At 32.2% G+C, this 18,238-nt stretch overlaps 4 protein-coding genes across 4 annotated transcripts; 3 read left to right on the plus strand and 1 right to left on the minus strand.

Annotated features, from left to right (window-relative positions):
* The first annotated feature begins 2,247 nt into the window (after nucleotides 1-2,247).
* LOC133039395 (uncharacterized) lies at nucleotides 2,248-3,768 on the plus strand. The gene is made up of 2 exons (XM_061118284.1): nucleotides 2,248-2,790; nucleotides 2,947-3,768. The coding sequence occupies exons 1-2, from the start codon at nucleotides 2,248-2,250 to the stop codon at nucleotides 3,766-3,768; spliced, it is 1,365 nt and encodes a 454-aa protein (XP_060974267.1).
* A 386-nt stretch (nucleotides 3,769-4,154) lies between these two features.
* LOC115695755 (G2/mitotic-specific cyclin C13-1) lies at nucleotides 4,155-6,271 on the plus strand. The gene is made up of 7 exons (XM_030622836.2): nucleotides 4,155-4,729; nucleotides 4,830-5,062; nucleotides 5,161-5,236; nucleotides 5,331-5,407; nucleotides 5,498-5,708; nucleotides 5,813-5,947; nucleotides 6,065-6,271. Exons 1-7 carry the CDS (start codon nucleotides 4,469-4,471, stop codon nucleotides 6,131-6,133), a joined length of 1,062 nt encoding a protein of 353 aa, XP_030478696.2. The 5' UTR covers nucleotides 4,155-4,468; the 3' UTR covers nucleotides 6,134-6,271.
* A 1,163-nt stretch (nucleotides 6,272-7,434) lies between these two features.
* On the plus strand, nucleotides 7,435-9,600 carry LOC115695754 (putative cyclin-A3-1). Its single transcript, XM_030622835.2, has 7 exons — nucleotides 7,435-8,047; nucleotides 8,143-8,375; nucleotides 8,483-8,558; nucleotides 8,654-8,730; nucleotides 8,859-9,069; nucleotides 9,160-9,294; nucleotides 9,415-9,600. The coding sequence occupies exons 1-7, from the start codon at nucleotides 7,760-7,762 to the stop codon at nucleotides 9,481-9,483; spliced, it is 1,089 nt and encodes a 362-aa protein (XP_030478695.1). The 5' UTR covers nucleotides 7,435-7,759; the 3' UTR covers nucleotides 9,484-9,600.
* On the minus strand, nucleotides 9,594-12,411 carry LOC115695752 (probable caffeine synthase MTL2). The gene is made up of 4 exons (XM_030622833.2): nucleotides 12,316-12,411; nucleotides 11,518-11,943; nucleotides 10,548-10,808; nucleotides 9,594-10,177 (listed from the first exon to the last, which is right to left on the minus strand). The coding sequence occupies exons 1-4, from the start codon at nucleotides 12,388-12,390 to the stop codon at nucleotides 9,788-9,790; spliced, it is 1,152 nt and encodes a 383-aa protein (XP_030478693.2). The 5' UTR covers nucleotides 12,391-12,411; the 3' UTR covers nucleotides 9,594-9,787.
* Nucleotides 12,412-18,238: the final 5,827 nt, after the last annotated feature.

Below are 18,238 nucleotides of genomic sequence, written 5' to 3' on the forward strand. Positions count from 1 at the left end.
GGAGGAAGAGTGGAATGTTGGAAACTTTTAAATCGCCTTAAAAACATGTTCTATGGTGCGTGGGTTTGCGGTGGAGACTTTACAAACAGCAAAGAGAAACAAGGAGGAGGCCCCAAACCAGATTATTTAATGAAGAATTTTCGGTTGGCCATTTCTAACTGTCTACTTAGAGAAATAAAAGCTGAAGGTGATGGGCTCACATGGTGCAATGGTCGGACAGCAAACTTAGTGTTTGAAAAACTTGATCGAATTCTTTGCAACTCGGATTGGAACAAGAAGTTTAAAAAGAACAAGGTGACACTCCTAAATTGGTGGAATTCGGATCATAGACCCTTACTTTTACAAGCTCACTTTGAAAATAAAGATGAGGCTTTCACTGAAAAATGGGGCACTAGATTTCATTTCGAACAAGCATGAGCTGAGAATGAAGAATGTCACAAGATCATTGAGGAGGTTTGGAGACAAGCGGATATAATTCAGCCTATCAACAAGCTTACCCAAAAGATTAATAGGTGTGGAGAGAAACTCAAATCCTGGAATATTCAACAGAAAAGGACCTCGACTGCCAGAACTAAGGATATCAAGGAAAAACTTGGAAGCTTAGCAAATTCAGTTAAAGTGGAAGATTGGATATTTAAAAACCGCCTTGAACAAGACCTCAACTGTTTGGAAGCAAAACGTGAAATGTATTGGAAGCAACGAAGTCGAGTCCTTTGGTTAAAACATGGGGATAAAAATACCAAGTACTTTCACTTTAAAGCCTCTAATAGACGAAAGAAGAACACAATTGAGGGCTTATATGATGCAAACCAGCAATGGAAAACAAAGACTAAGGATCTGGAACTTATTGCCACCTCATACTTTCAGCAACTCTTCACCAACTCAAATAGAGGAATCGATCTTGAGGATATTCTTCGAAGATGTGTTCCTAACCGGGTAAGCATTGCTGAAAATGAAGCTCTTTTAGAACCTTTTACATGTGATGAAGTGAAGGCTGCCATGTTCCAAATTCACCCACTAAAAGCACCTGGAAAAGACGGCTTGCCGGGGGCTTTCTACCACAAATATTGGGACATTGTTGGGAAGGATGTGATAAAAGCCTGCCTGGAAGTCTTAAACGAAAATGCCGACTGCCAACCATTAAATGAAACATTGATTTGCCTTATTCCCAAAGTGAAACAGCCTACAAAGATGTCTGAATTCCGGCCTATAAGCCTCTGTAATGTGATTTATAAAGTGGTGTCCAAATGTCTAGCGAATCGAATGAAACAAAGCTTAAGTTCAGTGGTTTCGGAGAATCAAAGTGCTTTCATTGGTGGTAGACTCATCCAGGACAATGCTATTATCGGGTTTGAAAGTCTTCATTGTATGAAGAAAGGGCGGTTTGGTAATGGAAAAAAAATGGCGGTCAAATTAGATATGTCGAAAGCTTATGATAGGGTCGAATGGAACTTTTTAGAAGCTATGATGATCCATTTGGGGTATGACTCTCAATGGATTACTAAGATAATGAACTGTGTGCGTTCTGTCTCCTTCTCAATCCTTATCAATGGCTCAATTAAAGGATTAATTTTTCCCGAACGTGGGTTGAGACAAGGTGACCCCATCTCTCCCTTTCTCTTTCTTTTATGCTCTGAAGGTCTTTCTTGTTTGATTTTTGAAGCCGAAAGGGCGGGCAAAATTCATGGGCTGAGATTCGGTAATTTGGCTCAAAGGCTTTCCCACCTACTATTTGCGGATGATAGCTTAGTATTCTTGGATGGAAACATGGAGGACAGTAATGCTTTGAAAGAAGTTCTTGCTACCTATGAGAAGATGTCCGGCCAATGCATAAACTTTGAAAAAACGGAGATGTGTGTGGGATGCAAAGTTAATGATTCACTAGCAACTAATCTAGCCTCCAACTTGGGGGTTAAATTAGTTAAGAACCATACCAAGTATTTGGGTATGCCTACCTTTGTGGGAAAGAACAAACGACAAGTCTTTGGAAAGATAAGAGACAAAATAGAAGCAAAACTCCAAGGTTGGAAGGTGGGGTTATTCTCTCAAGCCGGGAAAGAAATCCTTATTAAAGCGGTAATCCAAGCCTTACCTTGCTATGTCATGAGTTGTTTTCGAATTACTAAAGGAATTCTCCATGAGATTGAAGGATTAATTGCCCGATTTTGGTGGGGTTCAACGAAGGATAAACATAAGATACATTAGGGTAATTGGAAGAAACTTTGCAAACTAAAAGAACAAGGGGGAATGGATTTTCGAGACATGGAAGATTTTAACAAAGCTCTCTTGGCTAAACAAGGATGGAAAATCCTCAATAATCCAGATTGCTTACTTTCAAAAATCCTAAAAGCCTTATACTTCCCGATGGAAAGCTTTTTGGTAGCTAAACTTGGACACTATGGTTCGTCGATTTGGAGCAGTATTCTATGGGCCCGAGACCTTTTACAACAAGGTATAAGATGGTGTGTTGGTGATGGTCGCCAAATTCGAATAAATGAAGATCCTTGGATCCCAAGAAGTTATCCATTCACTATTCGATGTAAAGTGCTAATCCCTCCTGAGACAACAATAGATACTCTTTTGCTCCCTAATGGAAGTTGGAAAGAAAATGAAATTAAAAGGGGGTTCCACCAAGATGATATTCCTTGGGTCCTTGGAATAACACCACTTGTTAACAATTCGGATTGGATTACTTGGAGTATGACCCCTAATGGAATTTACTCGGTTGCTAGTGGTTACAAACTCCGATTCAAAAATCCTGATCTACCCGAATGCTCAAATTTGTCCAAAGTCAAATCATGGTGGAAACTAATTTGGGGATCTCATCTTACTCTAAAAATGAAGAACTTTATTTGGAGGGTTTTCAATCAATGGATTCCCACAAAAGCATAGCTTAATAAAAGAGGTATGGCTATTGACACTTGCTGTGATTTGTGCAAATCTCAGGATGAAGATATTTGCCATGCATTATGGCTTTGCCCGAAGGTTAAAAACATATGGAAGCAACTTGGTTTCACAAAGATCATACCCCAACATAACTCTCAGGCGGCTGATGTTCTTTGGTGGCTTCATGATCACCTTCCAAAAGAGGACTTTTTCAAATTCATAGGCCTCTCTTGGTTGGTGTGGCAAAGAAGGAACTCATTTGTTTTCCAAAATAAATCCATAGATGACCAAGCTTGGATTTATTGGGCTCTAGACCTGCTTGCAATTCACTTGGAGCCACACCAGAAACTGCTAACAGTTCCTACCATTAAACCAGTCACGGCTTGGCAACCTCCTCCCAATGGTGTCTACATGATTAATACTGATGCTTCCTTGATTTATGGTAGACCAGGTTGTGGTATTAGTGCTGTCATAAGGGATTCTAAAGGATCTTTGGTGGTAGCTGCTACAACTTTTCTCCCTGGTTGTCTTTCTGTCCTCTTAGCCGAAGCTGAAGCAATCCTTCAAGGCATTAAATTGGCTAGGCGATGGTCCATTCCGAACGTCCAAGTGGGATCTGATAGTCAAACGATTATCAAAGCTCTCTCTACCGAAGCTACGAATCCCACAGATTGGGGGAAGTTGGTGCATCAAATCAAGCTTTTGAAGGGTTCCTTTCACTCTTTAAATTTTTTATTTTTTCCTAGAGGTTGTAATAAAGTTGCTAATAGTTTAGCTAGTTGGAGTCGTTTGACTCGTAAGTCCGATTTGTGGACTGAATTGTTACCAAATTGTGTTGCTGCTATGTTGTTAGCGGATGTGCCTAGTGTCGCTCAGTATTAAATTTCTCTTTCAAAAAAAAAAAAAATGTAAAGCAACTAAAAAAAATAACTTTATGCTAACTATAATACAATTATAAAAACAACCAAAAAACAATTTATTACTTTTACGGAAGAGATATTTCTATAAATAAAAAAAATTCAAAAGAGTAAAAATAAATTTTTTTTCGTGTTAAAGTATTTTTATAATCTTTTTAAAAATTTTAATCTATTTTATAATTTTCTTTTTATTATTTTTGGTGTTAAAAGTGAAATCTCTACTCTCTATTGCCCGTTACATTTCCCTCGAAATATAAAAACTTGAAAATAGAAATATAAAAGCACCAAATAATTCCCAAAAGGGTCAAATATTTTCAAATATTTGGAACCAAAAATCTAAATAGGATGCCCAATTCCAAAGAATATTAATTAAAAAAAAAACATTTTTCTCTCTCTTCTGTCTAAGCGCGCAAAAACTAGATTTGGGTTTTGTCCAAAAACCACTTTCCGAACCCAAAAACCAAACACAAAACAAAAAAAAATGGCGCTTTCTTTGAGTTTCACTTTCAAAAAACTCCCTCCCTCCCTCCATTTTCATACCTCTACAAATCCACCATTTCCCAATTCCATCTCCATCTATCTCTTTCCTTCTCTTTCTTCAAACCCAACAACAGAGTCAGAGAGGGAGAGAGAGAAATTCAGTTTAGATCCGATTAATTACTGCCATGTCTCAGTGTGTTCGCATTACTCGTTTGTCTAAGAAGAGGTCTGCGGCGGAAGCCGATTCATTTTCCGACGATGAAGACTCCTCTTTTATTAGCAATAGACGAGTTGTATTGGGTGAGCTTCGGAATTCAGCTGCTGTTGAAAATCCTAAACGGAGAGTTAAGACCAAGAAGGTTAAGAAGGTTGTACATGAAGATGAAGATTCACACATGTGTGGTCCTTATGTGTCTGGCATTTATGAGTATCTTCATCAAATGGAGGTAATTTGGGGTTTTTATTTTCTGGGGTTTGCTTTGATTTTTGTTTTGTTAGTGAATTTCTGATCTGATTTGATCTGATCTGATCTGTTCTGATCTTCAGGTTGAGCCGAAGAGAAGGCCATTGCCTAATTACCTTGAGAAAGTTCAGAAAGATATTAGTGCAAACATGAGAGGAGTATTGGTAGATTGGTTGGTGGAAGTTGCAGAGGAGTACAAGCTTGGTTCAGAGACTCTGTATCTATCGATTTCTTATATTGATCGATACTTGTCCTTGAACACCATTGCCAGAAAGAGACTTCAGTTATTGGGTGTTTCTTCTTTGCTCATTGCCTCGTAAGAATCTAAGCCTTTTGATCTAATGTTCATGAAGATGATTTATTCATTAATTCATATCAGATTTTGATTTTCTTATTTTGGTTTCACTTTTTCAGAAAGTATGAAGAGATCAATCCTCCAAATGTGGAAGATTTTTGTTATATCACAGATAACACATACACAAAAGATGAGGTATTTAAGCTTTACCATTCCATATCAGAAGTGGGTTTATTCAATAGCTTTTTTACTCATTCTCTTGTATTAACTTTGTTTGTAATCTTTAAAGGTTGTGAAGATGGAGGCTGATATACTTAAGACACTGAAGTTTGAAATGGGAAATCCTACAATTCTAGCATTTTTAAGGTAAGGATTCTGTTAATACTGATTTACCCAATTAATGATTTTTCATAAGCATTACCATTATACTCATTATTTGCCTCTTTTGTTATGCAGAAGACTCACTATTATAGCTCAAGAAAGATGCAAACTAGTTACAAATAAGACCAAAACACAAGCTCTCAATTTGCAACTTGAATTCTTGGGGTGTTATCTTGCAGAGTTGAGTCTCTTAGATTACAGCTGCCTTAAATTCTTGCCTTCAATGGTGGCTGCATCTGTTGTTTTTCTGGCAAATTTCATTCTCCTTCCAGATAGTAATCCTTGGGTAAGAATTTGATACCAAAATGTGTAACAGATCTGGTTTATTGTTCATCCATATCATTACAATTATATGATTAGTAGTCACTAAACTGTTTTGTGCATTTTCAGTGTGCAGAACTGCAGAAGTGTTCTGGATATAAATCAGTTGATTTGAAGGAATGTGTACTTACAATCCATGATCTTTACTTTGGTCGAAGAGGAGGAACTCTTGTTTCAATTAGAGATAAATACAAGCAGAATAAGGTAACCTTATTTTTCATTTTGATCAGTCACATTTTCATGTCTTGTTGATTTGATTTTGTTTGATGTGTAAAGTGACCAATTTGCTTACCCTATTTTATGTTTGGTTTGAATACACAGTTCAAATGCGTGGCTAGTTTGTCTTCTCCACCAGAGATACCAGTTTCTTACTTTGAAGATTTATGTTAAGTAATTACCACTGATTTTGAGATCTACTAATCTCTTCATAATGTAACCAATTGAAGAGAGCTGTTATACATTATACAACCTTGTATTCAATTGAATGAGTTTCAATCTCAATAGAGCAATAACAATTTTGTCGTATAAGTTCAATTAGCATACCATTGTAAAGGAAAAAATAAGCTCAAACAATGAACTTCAAGAACACCAAGAGCAATAATTAAAATAGAGAAAAGAAAGAATAACACTGAATGCTTCAATCTTCTTCAAAATTGAAGTATCCCCAAAAAATTGCATAATTCGAAGTACTCAATTCTCAACTTATCCATTTTTATAGAACTCTTCAAGTGTAATATAAAAAAGCATTGGCATTAAGCATTAGTAGTGTGTATCAACAATATTAGATGATGTTTTAAGATTGGGGCCTTTAAGCATTTCTCATAATGAAATAATCTATAAAATGTAGAAGCTAGTTAATGTAACAGACTATAGAGATTTTTCTAAAACTCCAAAACGTTTATAAAGTTATCAATACTTTAAAAAGGATAGATCTTTAATTTCAGCATTTATGTGATAAGAAGATATTTTGTAGTAACTAATGAATTTTTTACTTTGTAATTGTGCCTAAAGAGAATTATTTAGCAACACATTACAAAATAATGTAGTCTTTTGTAACAATTATTTACTCAGAACATAATTCTTTAGTGATATAACAATCATTTATATGTTGTATTTCAATGAAAAATTACAATATATATAAAGCTATTTAAAATTTTTATCAACTGAATTTTAATCTATTAAATTACACTTCTTAATTATTTTTCAATTAAAAATTTGCTGAACTACTCATAATTCTGAAATATAAGACTTCTATTGAATTTTAACTTATATGGTTCACAAAATGTTGATATGGCCTATATGCACCATCTCAATACCAAATGTGTAATATTGCTTATAAATTAAAACCTTGGAGACTAATTTATCAAAATAAATTTTGGGAACAACTTGTCAAAATTTATATATTTAAGGACCAAAATAATTTTAACATATTGGTCCCCTAATTTAATTTTTTCACAAATTAATCCCTAAAATTTTAGTTTATATTAGCAAAATTTTTTCACGAATTATATCAACATCCTTTAACTTTTTGTGTTAAAGAATAAAGACCACTACTACCCTTTACATAACTCTCCTAATATAAAGTTCAACAAACATTAAAAGCACCAAATAATTCCCAAAATGGTCAAAAAAAAAATTTCAAATTTTTCGAACCAAAAATCTAAATAGGATGCCCAATTCACAAGAGACAAGAATACCAATTAAAAATTAAATAAAAATAAAAATATTAAAATAGACTAACTTTCTCTCTGTGTAAGCGCGCAAAAACTAACCTTTGGGTTTTGGCCAAAATCGATTTCACGAAGCCAAAAACAAAAAAAAAAAGAAAAAAAAAATGGCGCTTTGTTTCAGTTTCAAAAAACTCCCAACCTCCCTCCATTTTCATACCTCTACAAATCTACTATTTCCTTCTTCACTTTCCTCTCCCTCCAATCCAACTCCTTCTCTTTCCTTCAAACGTAACAACACAGACCCATTTTAGATCTGACTAGCTAACTCTTTTCTTTTTCTTCTGCCATGGCCGACCAAGTCCGAATAACTCGTTTGTCTAAGAAGAGGTCTACGGAGGAAGCGGCTTCATTTTCTGATGAAGACCCTTTTGTTAGTAAGAGACGAGTTGTATTGGGTGAGCTTAGGAATTTGACTAACGCCGCCATTTCTCCTCTGGTAAACCCTAAAACTGGAGTGAAGAGTAAGAAGGTTAAGAAGGTCGTACAGAAGAATACAAATAAAGATGAAGATGAAGATCCCCAAATGTGTGGTCCTTATGTATCTGGCATTTATGAGTATCTTCATCAAATGGAGGTAATTTTGGATTTTTGTTTTTTTGGGGGTTTCCTTTGATTTTTGTTTTGTTGGTAAATTTCTGATAATGGGTTTTGATCTGTTCTGATACTCAGATTGAACCAAAGAGAAGGCCATCGCCGAGTTACCTTGAGAAAGTTCAGAGTGAAATTAGTGCCAACATGAGAGGAGTATTGGTGGATTGGTTGGTGGAAGTTGCAGAGGAGTACAAACTTGGTTCAGAGACTCTTTACCTATCTGTTTCTTATATTGATCGATTCTTGTCATTGAACACCATTGCCAGGAATAAGCTTCAGTTATTGGGTGTTTCTTCTTTGCTCGTTGCCTCGTAAGATTCTAACCCTTTTGAACTAATGTTAATGAAGATGATATGTTGAATTTGATTTGTTTATTCATATAAAGTTTTGATTTTTATCTTTGGTTTCACTTGTTTAGAAAGTATGAAGAGATTAATCCTCCAAATGTGGATGAGTTTTGTTATATCACAGATAACACATACACAAAAGATGAGGTATTTAAGCTTTACCATTCCATATCAGAATTGGGTTTGTTCAATAACTTTCTTATTGATTTTCATAGTATTAACTTTGTTTGTAATCTTAAAAGGTTGTGAAGATGGAAGCTGATATACTAAAGACACTTAAGTTTGAAATGGGAAATCCTACTGTCCGAGCATTTTTAAGGTAAGGATTGGAATAAGGATTTTGTTAATAATGCTCATTTAATCAATTAATGATTTTTCATAACCATTACTATTTACTATTATACTTACTCATTGTTTGTTTGTCTCTTTCCCTATTATGTTATGCAGAAGAGTTACTAATATAGCTCAAGAAAGATGCAAACTAGTTACAAATAAGACCAAAACACAAACCATCAATTTGCAATTGGAATTCTTGGGGTACTATCTTGCTGAGTTGAGTCTCTTGGATTACAGCTGCCTTAAATTCTTGCCTTCAATGGTGGCTGCATCTGTTACTTTTCTTGCAAATTTCATTCTCCATCCAGAGATTAATCCTTGGGTAAGATTTTCATACCAAAATATACTTCAATCAGCTATATCTTTACAGTTATATCATTAGCAGTCAATAAGATGTTTTGTGCATTTTCAGTGCCCAAAACTGCAGAAGTGTTCTGGATATAAACCAGTTGATTTGAAGGAATGTGTACTTGTAATCCATGATCTTTACTTTGGTAGAAGAGGAGGAGCTCTTCTTTCAATTAGAGATAAATACAAGCAGCATAAGGTAACCTTCATTTTCATGTCTTATTGAAATTGATTTTGTTTCGTTTGATATGTAAAGTGATAATCAAATTCAGAACCCAATTTACTTATTCTGATTTTTATGCTTGGTTGGAATACACAGTTCAAATGCGTGGCCACTTTGCCTTCTCCACCAGAGATACCAGTTTCTTATTTTGAAGATGTATGTTGAAGTAGTTGCCACTGATTTTGATTGAGATCAATTGATCTCTTTATAGTGTAACCAATTGAAGAGAATTGTACATGATATTGTAGTTTGTAGTCAATTGAAATGAAAACATGTTTGTCATATTAGTTTTATATATAATCATGTTATATATATTATATATAAAGGAGAAATAAACCCAAATGATAAAGAACACAAGAGAGCAACAATTGAAACAGAGAAAAGAAAGAATTAGCACAACTGTTTTATTTAATCTTCCTCCATGAGATTCAATTTCTCATTAGTGTTCAAATGTTAAATAACTTTGAGATTAATTTAACCTTGATTCTTTTGTTAAAGAAATGACTAAGTTTATGTATTGCCAATTTTCATTGGCCATTGATTCGATGATCTTGTGAGTGAATCTCTCAAAATAATCATTCATGACACTTTCTCCAAATTGTTTTTCAAAAATAGGCTCCATAACTGCTCTCATGTAATCTGAGACATACTTTCCTCTATTGTATTTATCATCATTATCATTAACATCAACATTAATGTTATTATCATAATTAAAACCAGTGTCCCAAGGAAGTTGGTAAACTTGAAGCTTTTTCAACTTGAAAGATCCTTCATCTTCAATAATCTTTGTCACTTCTTTGGCAGTGGGACAATACACTGGCATGTTGAAATTATCAACACTTTTCTCTTCAATTATGCCCTAAAATAATAACACAATATTGTTACATATTAGTTACAAGTTACTATGTAAAATGACATTATTTTAATAAGTTTTGTCAAATGACCTCTTTAGAATTCAGATAAGAGTATTTGGGTGGCCATTTTACAAATAATATCAAAACAAACCAAATTATTTGAGTCACAACAATTTTTTTTTTTACTTGTGATTAAAACATAATGTTTAGTTACTTGTTGTCACTAATTTAATTTTAGTCATATTGTTACTAAAACACATTCAGTCACAACATAAAAATAATGATTTATAATTAGTCACGACTTTTTCACTTTGTTATAACTTTTGTTGTAACTAAAAGTAAAAAATTTTGTAGTGTAGATTTATATATATTTACCTCGGAGACCATGTCATTGAAAACTCTTCCCATTATTTCCATCTTATGTTTAGGATCATTACTCATAACACTTCCCATCATGGTTAGTACCATACTCCCACCACTTACTATTTCCTCTGAACGACATCTTAAAAAGCTTGTGAAATCCTCTTGAAATTGATTCAAGTAAGCTTTCACAACTGAATTAGGGCTTCTTTTTGTAATATAAATGTTGCCTTTGTTAAGTGCTTCTCCTGTTTCCCCAACCAAACCACTTGGAACCTTCAAAACAACATTAATTCACATAAGTAATAAACTAAAACCTTATAAACAGAAAGGGTAAATTTCAATATTATATATTCTTATTTAACTAATTAATTGGAAATTTTCATTTTTATGTGTTGTAGGGCAAGACTTTGTAAAAATATCATTTTTTTTTTAAAAAAAACAAAATTTTTAAAGATTTTGAAAACAATATAAGGTAACTGGTTACAAAACAAAGTTAAAAAATTAGCTAACTAAGATTTTTACCTTCTGAACTTTAACATGTACTAAATCATGCCTCCTGAACTTTTAAGGTCGTTAAAAATGCTCCCTGAACTATTGCGATTGTTGAATTTAAGGACTTTTATCAAATTTTAATAAAAAAATAGATGAAAGTTCAGGGGGCATGATTTAGTACATGTCAACGAGGGGTATGATTTGGTAGATATCAAAGTATGATTTAGTACATAAATAATCAGTAAAATAGTAAAATTGAATGAAATTAGACAAAAGTCCTTAAATCTAACAATCTCAATAGTTCAGGGGGAATTTTTAACGCGGCTAGAAAAGTTCAGGGGGCATGATTTGGTACAAGTCAAAGTTTGAGGATGAAAATCCTAATTAGCCTAAAAAATTTGGGAAAAACAACATATTTTTGAGTATATTGTATAAAAATTCATAAAATAAGCAATTTCTACTTAATTAATTAATTAATTAGCATATTTACCTTAGACAACCAATGGAGACTATAAGAAGAATGGAAGAAGTGAATGAAATCATTAGGAAAAAGCCTTCCATAGAAGCTCCCAGGCATGGCCATGACAAAGCATAAGGGCTTCTTTCCTAATTTTTCATTATTATTATTTTTCAGGTACTTTTCATGGAAGGTTGGAAGCCATTGATTGAAGACTGTGTTGAAATCATTTCCAGGAAGATCATTGAGGAACACTTGAAATGTAGTGAATGGCTTGTTCTTATTAGTACTTATCATTTGGGCCATTATTACATCCAAAATGTAAGATGTAACAGTGAGAGCATTTGGGCCTGAAGAGCAGCCCAAATCAGCTATTCTCATACATTTTGGCAACTTATTGCAATAAATCTCCAAGGCACTCTTTTCCACACTTGCTTTTACATTGGAAATCACCGTTTTCTATTAGGAAAAAAAACATATATATGTATGTGATATATATTGATATGAGAATATTAAAAAAAGAAAATGTATCTTTTGCGGGTAAGTGATTTTATCCGATCTGCACCTATATAGATAGTGACTATGTCTATTTTAATACAGTTCAAGATTGATCTTGAGGAGAATATTGTGGACATTGTCCCACATAGAATAAATGATAAAGGATTGAGCCATATATAAGAATATGAACTACTTTACTCATCACCAATCGGTTTTGAGATGGAACAAAATCATTTTATACAAGAATATATGTATTTATAAGATGAAAAAAGATTGTTAATTAAAAATTTGAATGAATAATTAGTGTGATCATAATTATTAATGGGCACATACTTGGAGTGAGGAGTTGTTTGCATAGCTAGCTTTGCCAATACCACTATTCATGGGAAAAACTTGTTCTACCTTCATTTTCTTTTTCTAATTTGATGTAAGAATTGTGAGAAAACTAATAAGACTATTTATAATAGAGCATTGCCTGATTATTTAATTATTACCACCTAAAAATTATATCTGATGGAATAATTAAATAGAATTTATAACATGTGCATTGCATGACAACTAATTTTGAAGCCATATATATTGGACTAAAATAATATTTATAATAGATAAGAGAATAATAAGCATGTGAAACCATGCATATACAATAATTAATTTGCCTACTAGAATAATCATTACAAATTTAAAACAATCCATTTTTGTTATGATATCAAATTAATTTTCAGTCAAATAAAGAGTTCTGAATTATTATATAATTTTCAATGTGTATATTATAATATTGAAAAAAAACCCAAATAGGTCTATACATTTGTAGGTGTGGACTTATTATCACATTTCTCCATAAAACTAGGTATCGTATATTAAATAATTTCTCAGATGAGATGATTCGAATTTATGAAAAAGATAAAGCTTCAGGTGCACATTAATTTGTTTATTTATAATTTGAAAAATAACTGAAATTAAGGTACCGTTTGGTAATACTTTTGTTTTTTAATTTCTTAATCACAAAATGAAAGTAAAATTTTTGTTTTTAAAAAATTTATTTTTGAAAAACAAAAGGGAAATTTGATTTTCTATACTTAGAAAATCAAAAAATTTGATTTCTAAACCAATAATTTAAACCCTAAAAAAAACTATACCTTTTTTTTCAAAACCCCAAAAATACCCCCAAACATCTCTCTCTCTCTCTATCTCGGCCGGTCCCAAGAATCCCACACCCCAGGTCCGATGGTCGGACCATGGGGTCCGATGGGGTCCGACCAATCGGACCCCAAGGTCCGACCATCGGACCTCTCTCTTCCCTCTCTCTCTCAAATCGCGGGAAAAAAAAAATTTCACGGACGGTCGGACCTTGGGGTCCGATGGGTCCGATTGGTCGGACCCATCGGACCCCAAGGTCCGACCATCGGACCTCTTTCTTCCTCTCTCTCTCAAATCGCAAAAAAAAAAAAAAAAAAAAAAAAAAAAAATTAAAAGACGGTCGGACCTTGGGGTCCGATGGGTCCGACCATCGGACCTCTGTCTTCTTCCCTCTCTCAAATCGCAGGAAAAAAAAAAGTTTCAGAGGGTCGGACGGGTTGGGGTCGGACTGGGGTTGCTCTTTCGGGTTGGGGTTGGGGTCGGAGGGGTTGGGGTCGTGGTCGACGGGGGTGAGGGTGGTGATCGGCGTTGGGGTTGACGTGGGTGGGTGAGGGTGGTTCGGGTGAGGGTGGGCGGTTGGGGTGAGATAGAGGGGAGAGAGAGATGATGCAGAGAGAGAGAATATTGTGAGGGGGGTATTTTTGGGGTTTTGAAAAAAAAGGTATAGTTTTTTTAGGGTTTAAATTATTGGTTTAGAAATCAAATTTTTTGATTTTCTAAGTATAGAAAATCAAATTTCCCTTACAAAAATGCGTTCTATAACCACTTTTGTTTTTCAATTTTAAAAACAGAAAACAAAAGTGTGTTCTGTAAAGTTCATTTTTATTTTTATTTTTTGATTTTATTTAAGTCGGGTCTAGGTCTGGGGTCGGATTCGGGTTCAAGTCAAAAGCCGGGTTTAGCGCCAAGGCCGTAGGGAGGAGATTTGAGTCTGGGTCTGGTCGTAATCTAAAAGATTGATTAAGAAAAAAAACTGTTTAAGAAAATATTGAAAGTGATTTTTTTTTTTTGTTTTTAAAATTTTGATTTCTAATTATAAAATTGAAAAGTAAAAAGAGTTTTATAGAACATGTTTTTGAAAAATATTTTCACTTTTCTACTTTTAAAAATAAAAAACTGATTAAAAAAGTGTTACCAAACGCCACCTAAATTAGTGATAATTTATTTCTAAATACTATGTTTTAGTCATAAGTAACTTTTTGTTGTAACTGAAAGTCACATTATGTCACTAAACATTTATGTTGTGACTAAAAAGTTACCACTAAATGTAGCTTTTCTTGTTGTGGATTGTGGCAAAAAAAACCCGAAATCCATGGACGATGTTCATTCATTGGCGGCATTGAACTTCGTTTTGTCCCGCACGAGATTTTGAGGCTTCTACAAAGGGGTACACTGAGAAACCAAACCATTAATTTCCATCAAGATTTGTGTTTGTCAAAGTTTTGTAATATCACTACAAAAAATTGTTACCTTTAGAGTGTTGATAATTTTTTAGTCAAAATATAAATTTTTTGTGACTAAATGTAACTTTTATTCACAACAAAAAATTATTTGTGACTAAAACATAACATTTAGATACAAGTTATCACTAATTTAGTTTTAGTCACTACAAATATTGTGACTAAAAACTCACAATAAATTATAATTTTTGTGACTAATATTTTTAATCACGGACCTTTTTACTCACAATATAAAAATGATAATTTATAATTACTTATATAATTTTTTTTATTTTTAGTCACAAATTTTGTTGTGACTAAAAATAATAATTTATAATTACTTATATAATTTCTGAACTAAACTTAAGCTTCTTCAATAAAAAAAAACATTGACCGATCTACTTTGTATTGAATGATTTTATTTTTGTATATTTTAATGTATTTTTTTTAAAAAATTTAGTTAAAACTAATATTTTTTATTAGTTAAATTTATTTTATAATTTAAAATTAATTTAAATAATTCGTTTAATAAAAAAGGATATTGACGGCTAAACCACCTGAACTTTACTGTTTGTAACAGTTAACCACAAAAACTAAAATTTTGGCGGCATAACTATCTAAACCCTGATTCCGTTTTGATCTGTACCCTCTGTCCAAAAATTACAGTTAAGTGACACGGTGGACTGCTTACGTGTACACAAGAGTACACGTGGGAAAATTTTAGTGGTGCTAACGATTTAATAACTATTTTTGTAGCTCCAGAATGTTTCAGTTTATGCTCCTACCTATTATCTGGATATACCAAGAAAGATGTACGGTCTAATAAGGTTACTATGAAATATTTACTCATAGGCGGGGCAAGCTCTTTTATTCTGGTTCATGGTTTCTCTTGGCTATATGGTTCATACGGGGAGAGATCGAGCTTCAAGAAATAGTGAATGGTCTTATCAATACACAAATGTATAACTCCCCAGGAATTTCAATTGCAGGCAGTCCACCGTGGCACTTAACTGTGATTTTTGGATGGAGGGGTACAGAGCAAAACGGAACCAGGATTTAGGTAGTTATGCCGCCAAAATTTCGGTTTTTGTGGTTAACTGTTACAAACTGTAAAGTTCAAGTGGTTTAGCCGCCAATATCCCTAAAAATAATTACATCTTAATAAAATATATACATATATTTTGTAAATTTATTTACGTAAAATTAATAATTTTATTCTAACATGTATAAATATTATATTTTTTTAAAAATAATTCTATTATGATATAATATTAACGATTATTTATTGTTATTATTGTTCATTGATATTTTTTAGTATTTTAATTTTTTTTTTAGTGTAACTCTATTTTAATTATCACCTCTCAATTAGAATATAATTTGCTTGGTACTAAGTGTATTTTTAAATAGATATTTTACTATATATATACACAATTTATAATACAAAGTACCAACTAACTCTAAATCGAGAAATGCTAAAATGTACTAATGATATTTAACACCCTTTCTTTAGTGTCATATTGTTATTGGTACAATTAAGTATCATGTTACATATAACTTAAGATAATAATTTTTTAAAAAATTATCACTAATTAATCGTAAAGTATCATTTCTTATGATGTTAGACAACATATAATAAGCAAATTGTCAACGACTTATAATTAGCAATTAATTGGGAATTGATATTTGAATACAAAGCACATGTTATGATATTCCTAGAATCACTATCACCAACTAATAATCAACACAAATATCTATATATATTTTTTTTTTGTAAGGAATAATCAACACAAATATTAATTACATGATTTGGGTTGATTTTTATAAATCTTATATACTTGCAATTTTGTACATATTTACTTGTACTGCAAACAACTAAAAAAATAGATTTTTTTTTAGTTAGGTAACCTATATATATAATGTTTTTGCACATAAAATTATATCAAATGCTTAACAATAATATGTATTTAATCTAAATTAATATGGTTTTTTTTTTTTTGGAGAGAAATAGAGAACTTATTAATTAATTAAAGTATTAAGCACACAAAGTTTACAATGAGAGAGTATGGAAGATAATCATGAATTCATAAAAGTTCTTTTTTAAGTTTAATTGAGCAACATTAGCTTCTCTAACAATTAATGTGTCAAATTAAAGTTTTAGGAAATTAAGAAGAAAAGGACTGACTATATATATACATATATATTATAATAATGAGATTTGGTATAGTGCTTATTTGATCTAGAAACACCAAATACATTAACAATTAGAGATTTAGAATCTATTCTTCATCTTGTACTCACCAATAGAGATTTAGAATATAATTCAATAAGACAAAAAAATATAGCTCGATCTCGAGACCATTAATTAATTCTAGAGAACTTATAATTAAGAAGAAAGACCCTGCATTATACACTAGCTTTTATTTTTATTAATATTGATTTACCATTTTAGTCATAACCAAAAGCTTTTATTGGCTCTCATCATAATAAAATATTAAGGGGTACTGTTTGTTATCATAGCATTTAAACCGCATGAAATAGTATTATTCAAGTGATTTACTGTTATCATGATTTTTAACATATATTCATAACTAATGCTTTCATATTTAAAATTACTAAAACATATAAAAGTTTAGTCTGATGATAATTGTATATATCTAGCCGGTCTTCAAGAAAAGATGTAAAAGTAATTAAAATTAAAATTATAAAAGTAATTAGCTTTTCAATTGTAATAAAAATGCAAAAATATAAAACACGAATTCAAGTCCGTATAAGATAATAGGTTGGTCTACTTAAATAAATCGGCCCAAATAAAGCACGACACAAATCAAGCATGACATGAAATTACTAGGTTTACAGGCTATGCCGAGCCTACCCTATAAAATTGTTGCATGGCACGACACTAATTGTATTTTTTTTATGACATGACACCACACAGACTATGTTTTTTATGGCTCGACATACATGTTCCATATTTTAAAATTAGAAAATTTACATATATACTGTTTTTGGACCAAAATTTTACAAAAATACTGGGACAAGGCAAAAACAACTTTTTTACTGCCCAAGCCCATTTTCTTTACCTTTGTACTGCCCAAGCCCAACAACTTAACATTTATACTGTGAACAGTAAAAAACACGGGAAAACGAACTGCTTCGTGTGTGGGGAGTCGCCGGAGTCGGAGATAACCAAGAAAAAACCATTAAATCCGGAGAAGAGTTTTTGGTAAATGAAAGCATAATCGAAGAACAAGAATTACAGAACATTGTCCCCCCAAATAACAGAGGTAAACACAACAAAATCCAAAAATAATTTAATTCTTAAGAAACTAAAAAAAAAAAAAAACAACCCCAGATTTAGATCTGAAGTTTAAGACAAAAAAAACAAAAACACAAATGTGATATTCTTTAATTTATGATGAAAGAAGATAAATGAGGATTGTTCTATTGTTAATTTGTCGTTTGTAACACAAAATGATTCGTAAAAAATAGTTGACAAATTACTACAATTGTTCATACAAAAAATTAGGGTTGTTCTAATGTTGTTTTGCGGTTATTAATACAAAAACATTCCTAAATATATGTATCAAACAAATAGAATAAGAAAAACTTATAAAAAATATAATGGGTAGTTTTATTTGGTTGTTTTTCTGTTATTTTATTGTTGTTGTATTATTTTTTTG

This window comes from Cannabis sativa, chromosome 6 (genome assembly GCF_029168945.1).
Source record: "Cannabis sativa cultivar Pink pepper isolate KNU-18-1 chromosome 6, ASM2916894v1, whole genome shotgun sequence".
NCBI lineage: Eukaryota > Viridiplantae > Streptophyta > Magnoliopsida > Rosales > Cannabaceae > Cannabis > Cannabis sativa.

What these genes read in the sequence shown, in the direction of transcription:
- LOC115695754 (XM_030622835.2), top strand. Translation starts at nt 7,760, where the DNA reads ATGGCCGACCAAGTCCGAATAACTCGTTTGTCTAAGAAGAGGTCTACG. An exon ending in AGTATCTTCATCAAATGGAG is followed by an intron (nt 8,048 to 8,142) that starts GTAATTTTGGAT and finishes TCTGATACTCAG; the next exon opens with ATTGAACCAAAGAGAAGGCC. An exon ending in ACACATACACAAAAGATGAG is followed by an intron (nt 8,559 to 8,653) that starts GTATTTAAGCTT and finishes TAATCTTAAAAG; the next exon opens with GTTGTGAAGATGGAAGCTGA.
- LOC115695755 (XM_030622836.2), top strand. Translation starts at nt 4,469, where the DNA reads ATGTCTCAGTGTGTTCGCATTACTCGTTTGTCTAAGAAGAGGTCTGCG. An exon ending in ACACATACACAAAAGATGAG is followed by an intron (nt 5,237 to 5,330) that starts GTATTTAAGCTT and finishes TAATCTTTAAAG; the next exon opens with GTTGTGAAGATGGAGGCTGA. An exon ending in TTCCAGATAGTAATCCTTGG is followed by an intron (nt 5,709 to 5,812) that starts GTAAGAATTTGA and finishes GTGCATTTTCAG; the next exon opens with TGTGCAGAACTGCAGAAGTG.
- LOC133039395 (XM_061118284.1), top strand. Translation starts at nt 2,248, where the DNA reads ATGGATTTTCGAGACATGGAAGATTTTAACAAAGCTCTCTTGGCTAAA. An exon ending in AATGCTCAAATTTGTCCAAA is followed by an intron (nt 2,791 to 2,946) that starts GTCAAATCATGG and finishes TGCAAATCTCAG; the next exon opens with GATGAAGATATTTGCCATGC.
- LOC115695752 (XM_030622833.2), bottom strand. Translation starts at nt 12,390, where the DNA reads ATGAAGGTAGAACAAGTTTTTCCCATGAATAGTGGTATTGGCAAAGCT. An exon ending in GTCTCCATTGGTTGTCTAAG is followed by an intron (nt 10,809 to 11,517) that starts GTAAATATGCTA and finishes GTTGTTTTGAAG; the next exon opens with GTTCCAAGTGGTTTGGTTGG. An exon ending in TCAATGACATGGTCTCCGAG is followed by an intron (nt 10,178 to 10,547) that starts GTAAATATATAT and finishes TTATTATTTTAG; the next exon opens with GGCATAATTGAAGAGAAAAG.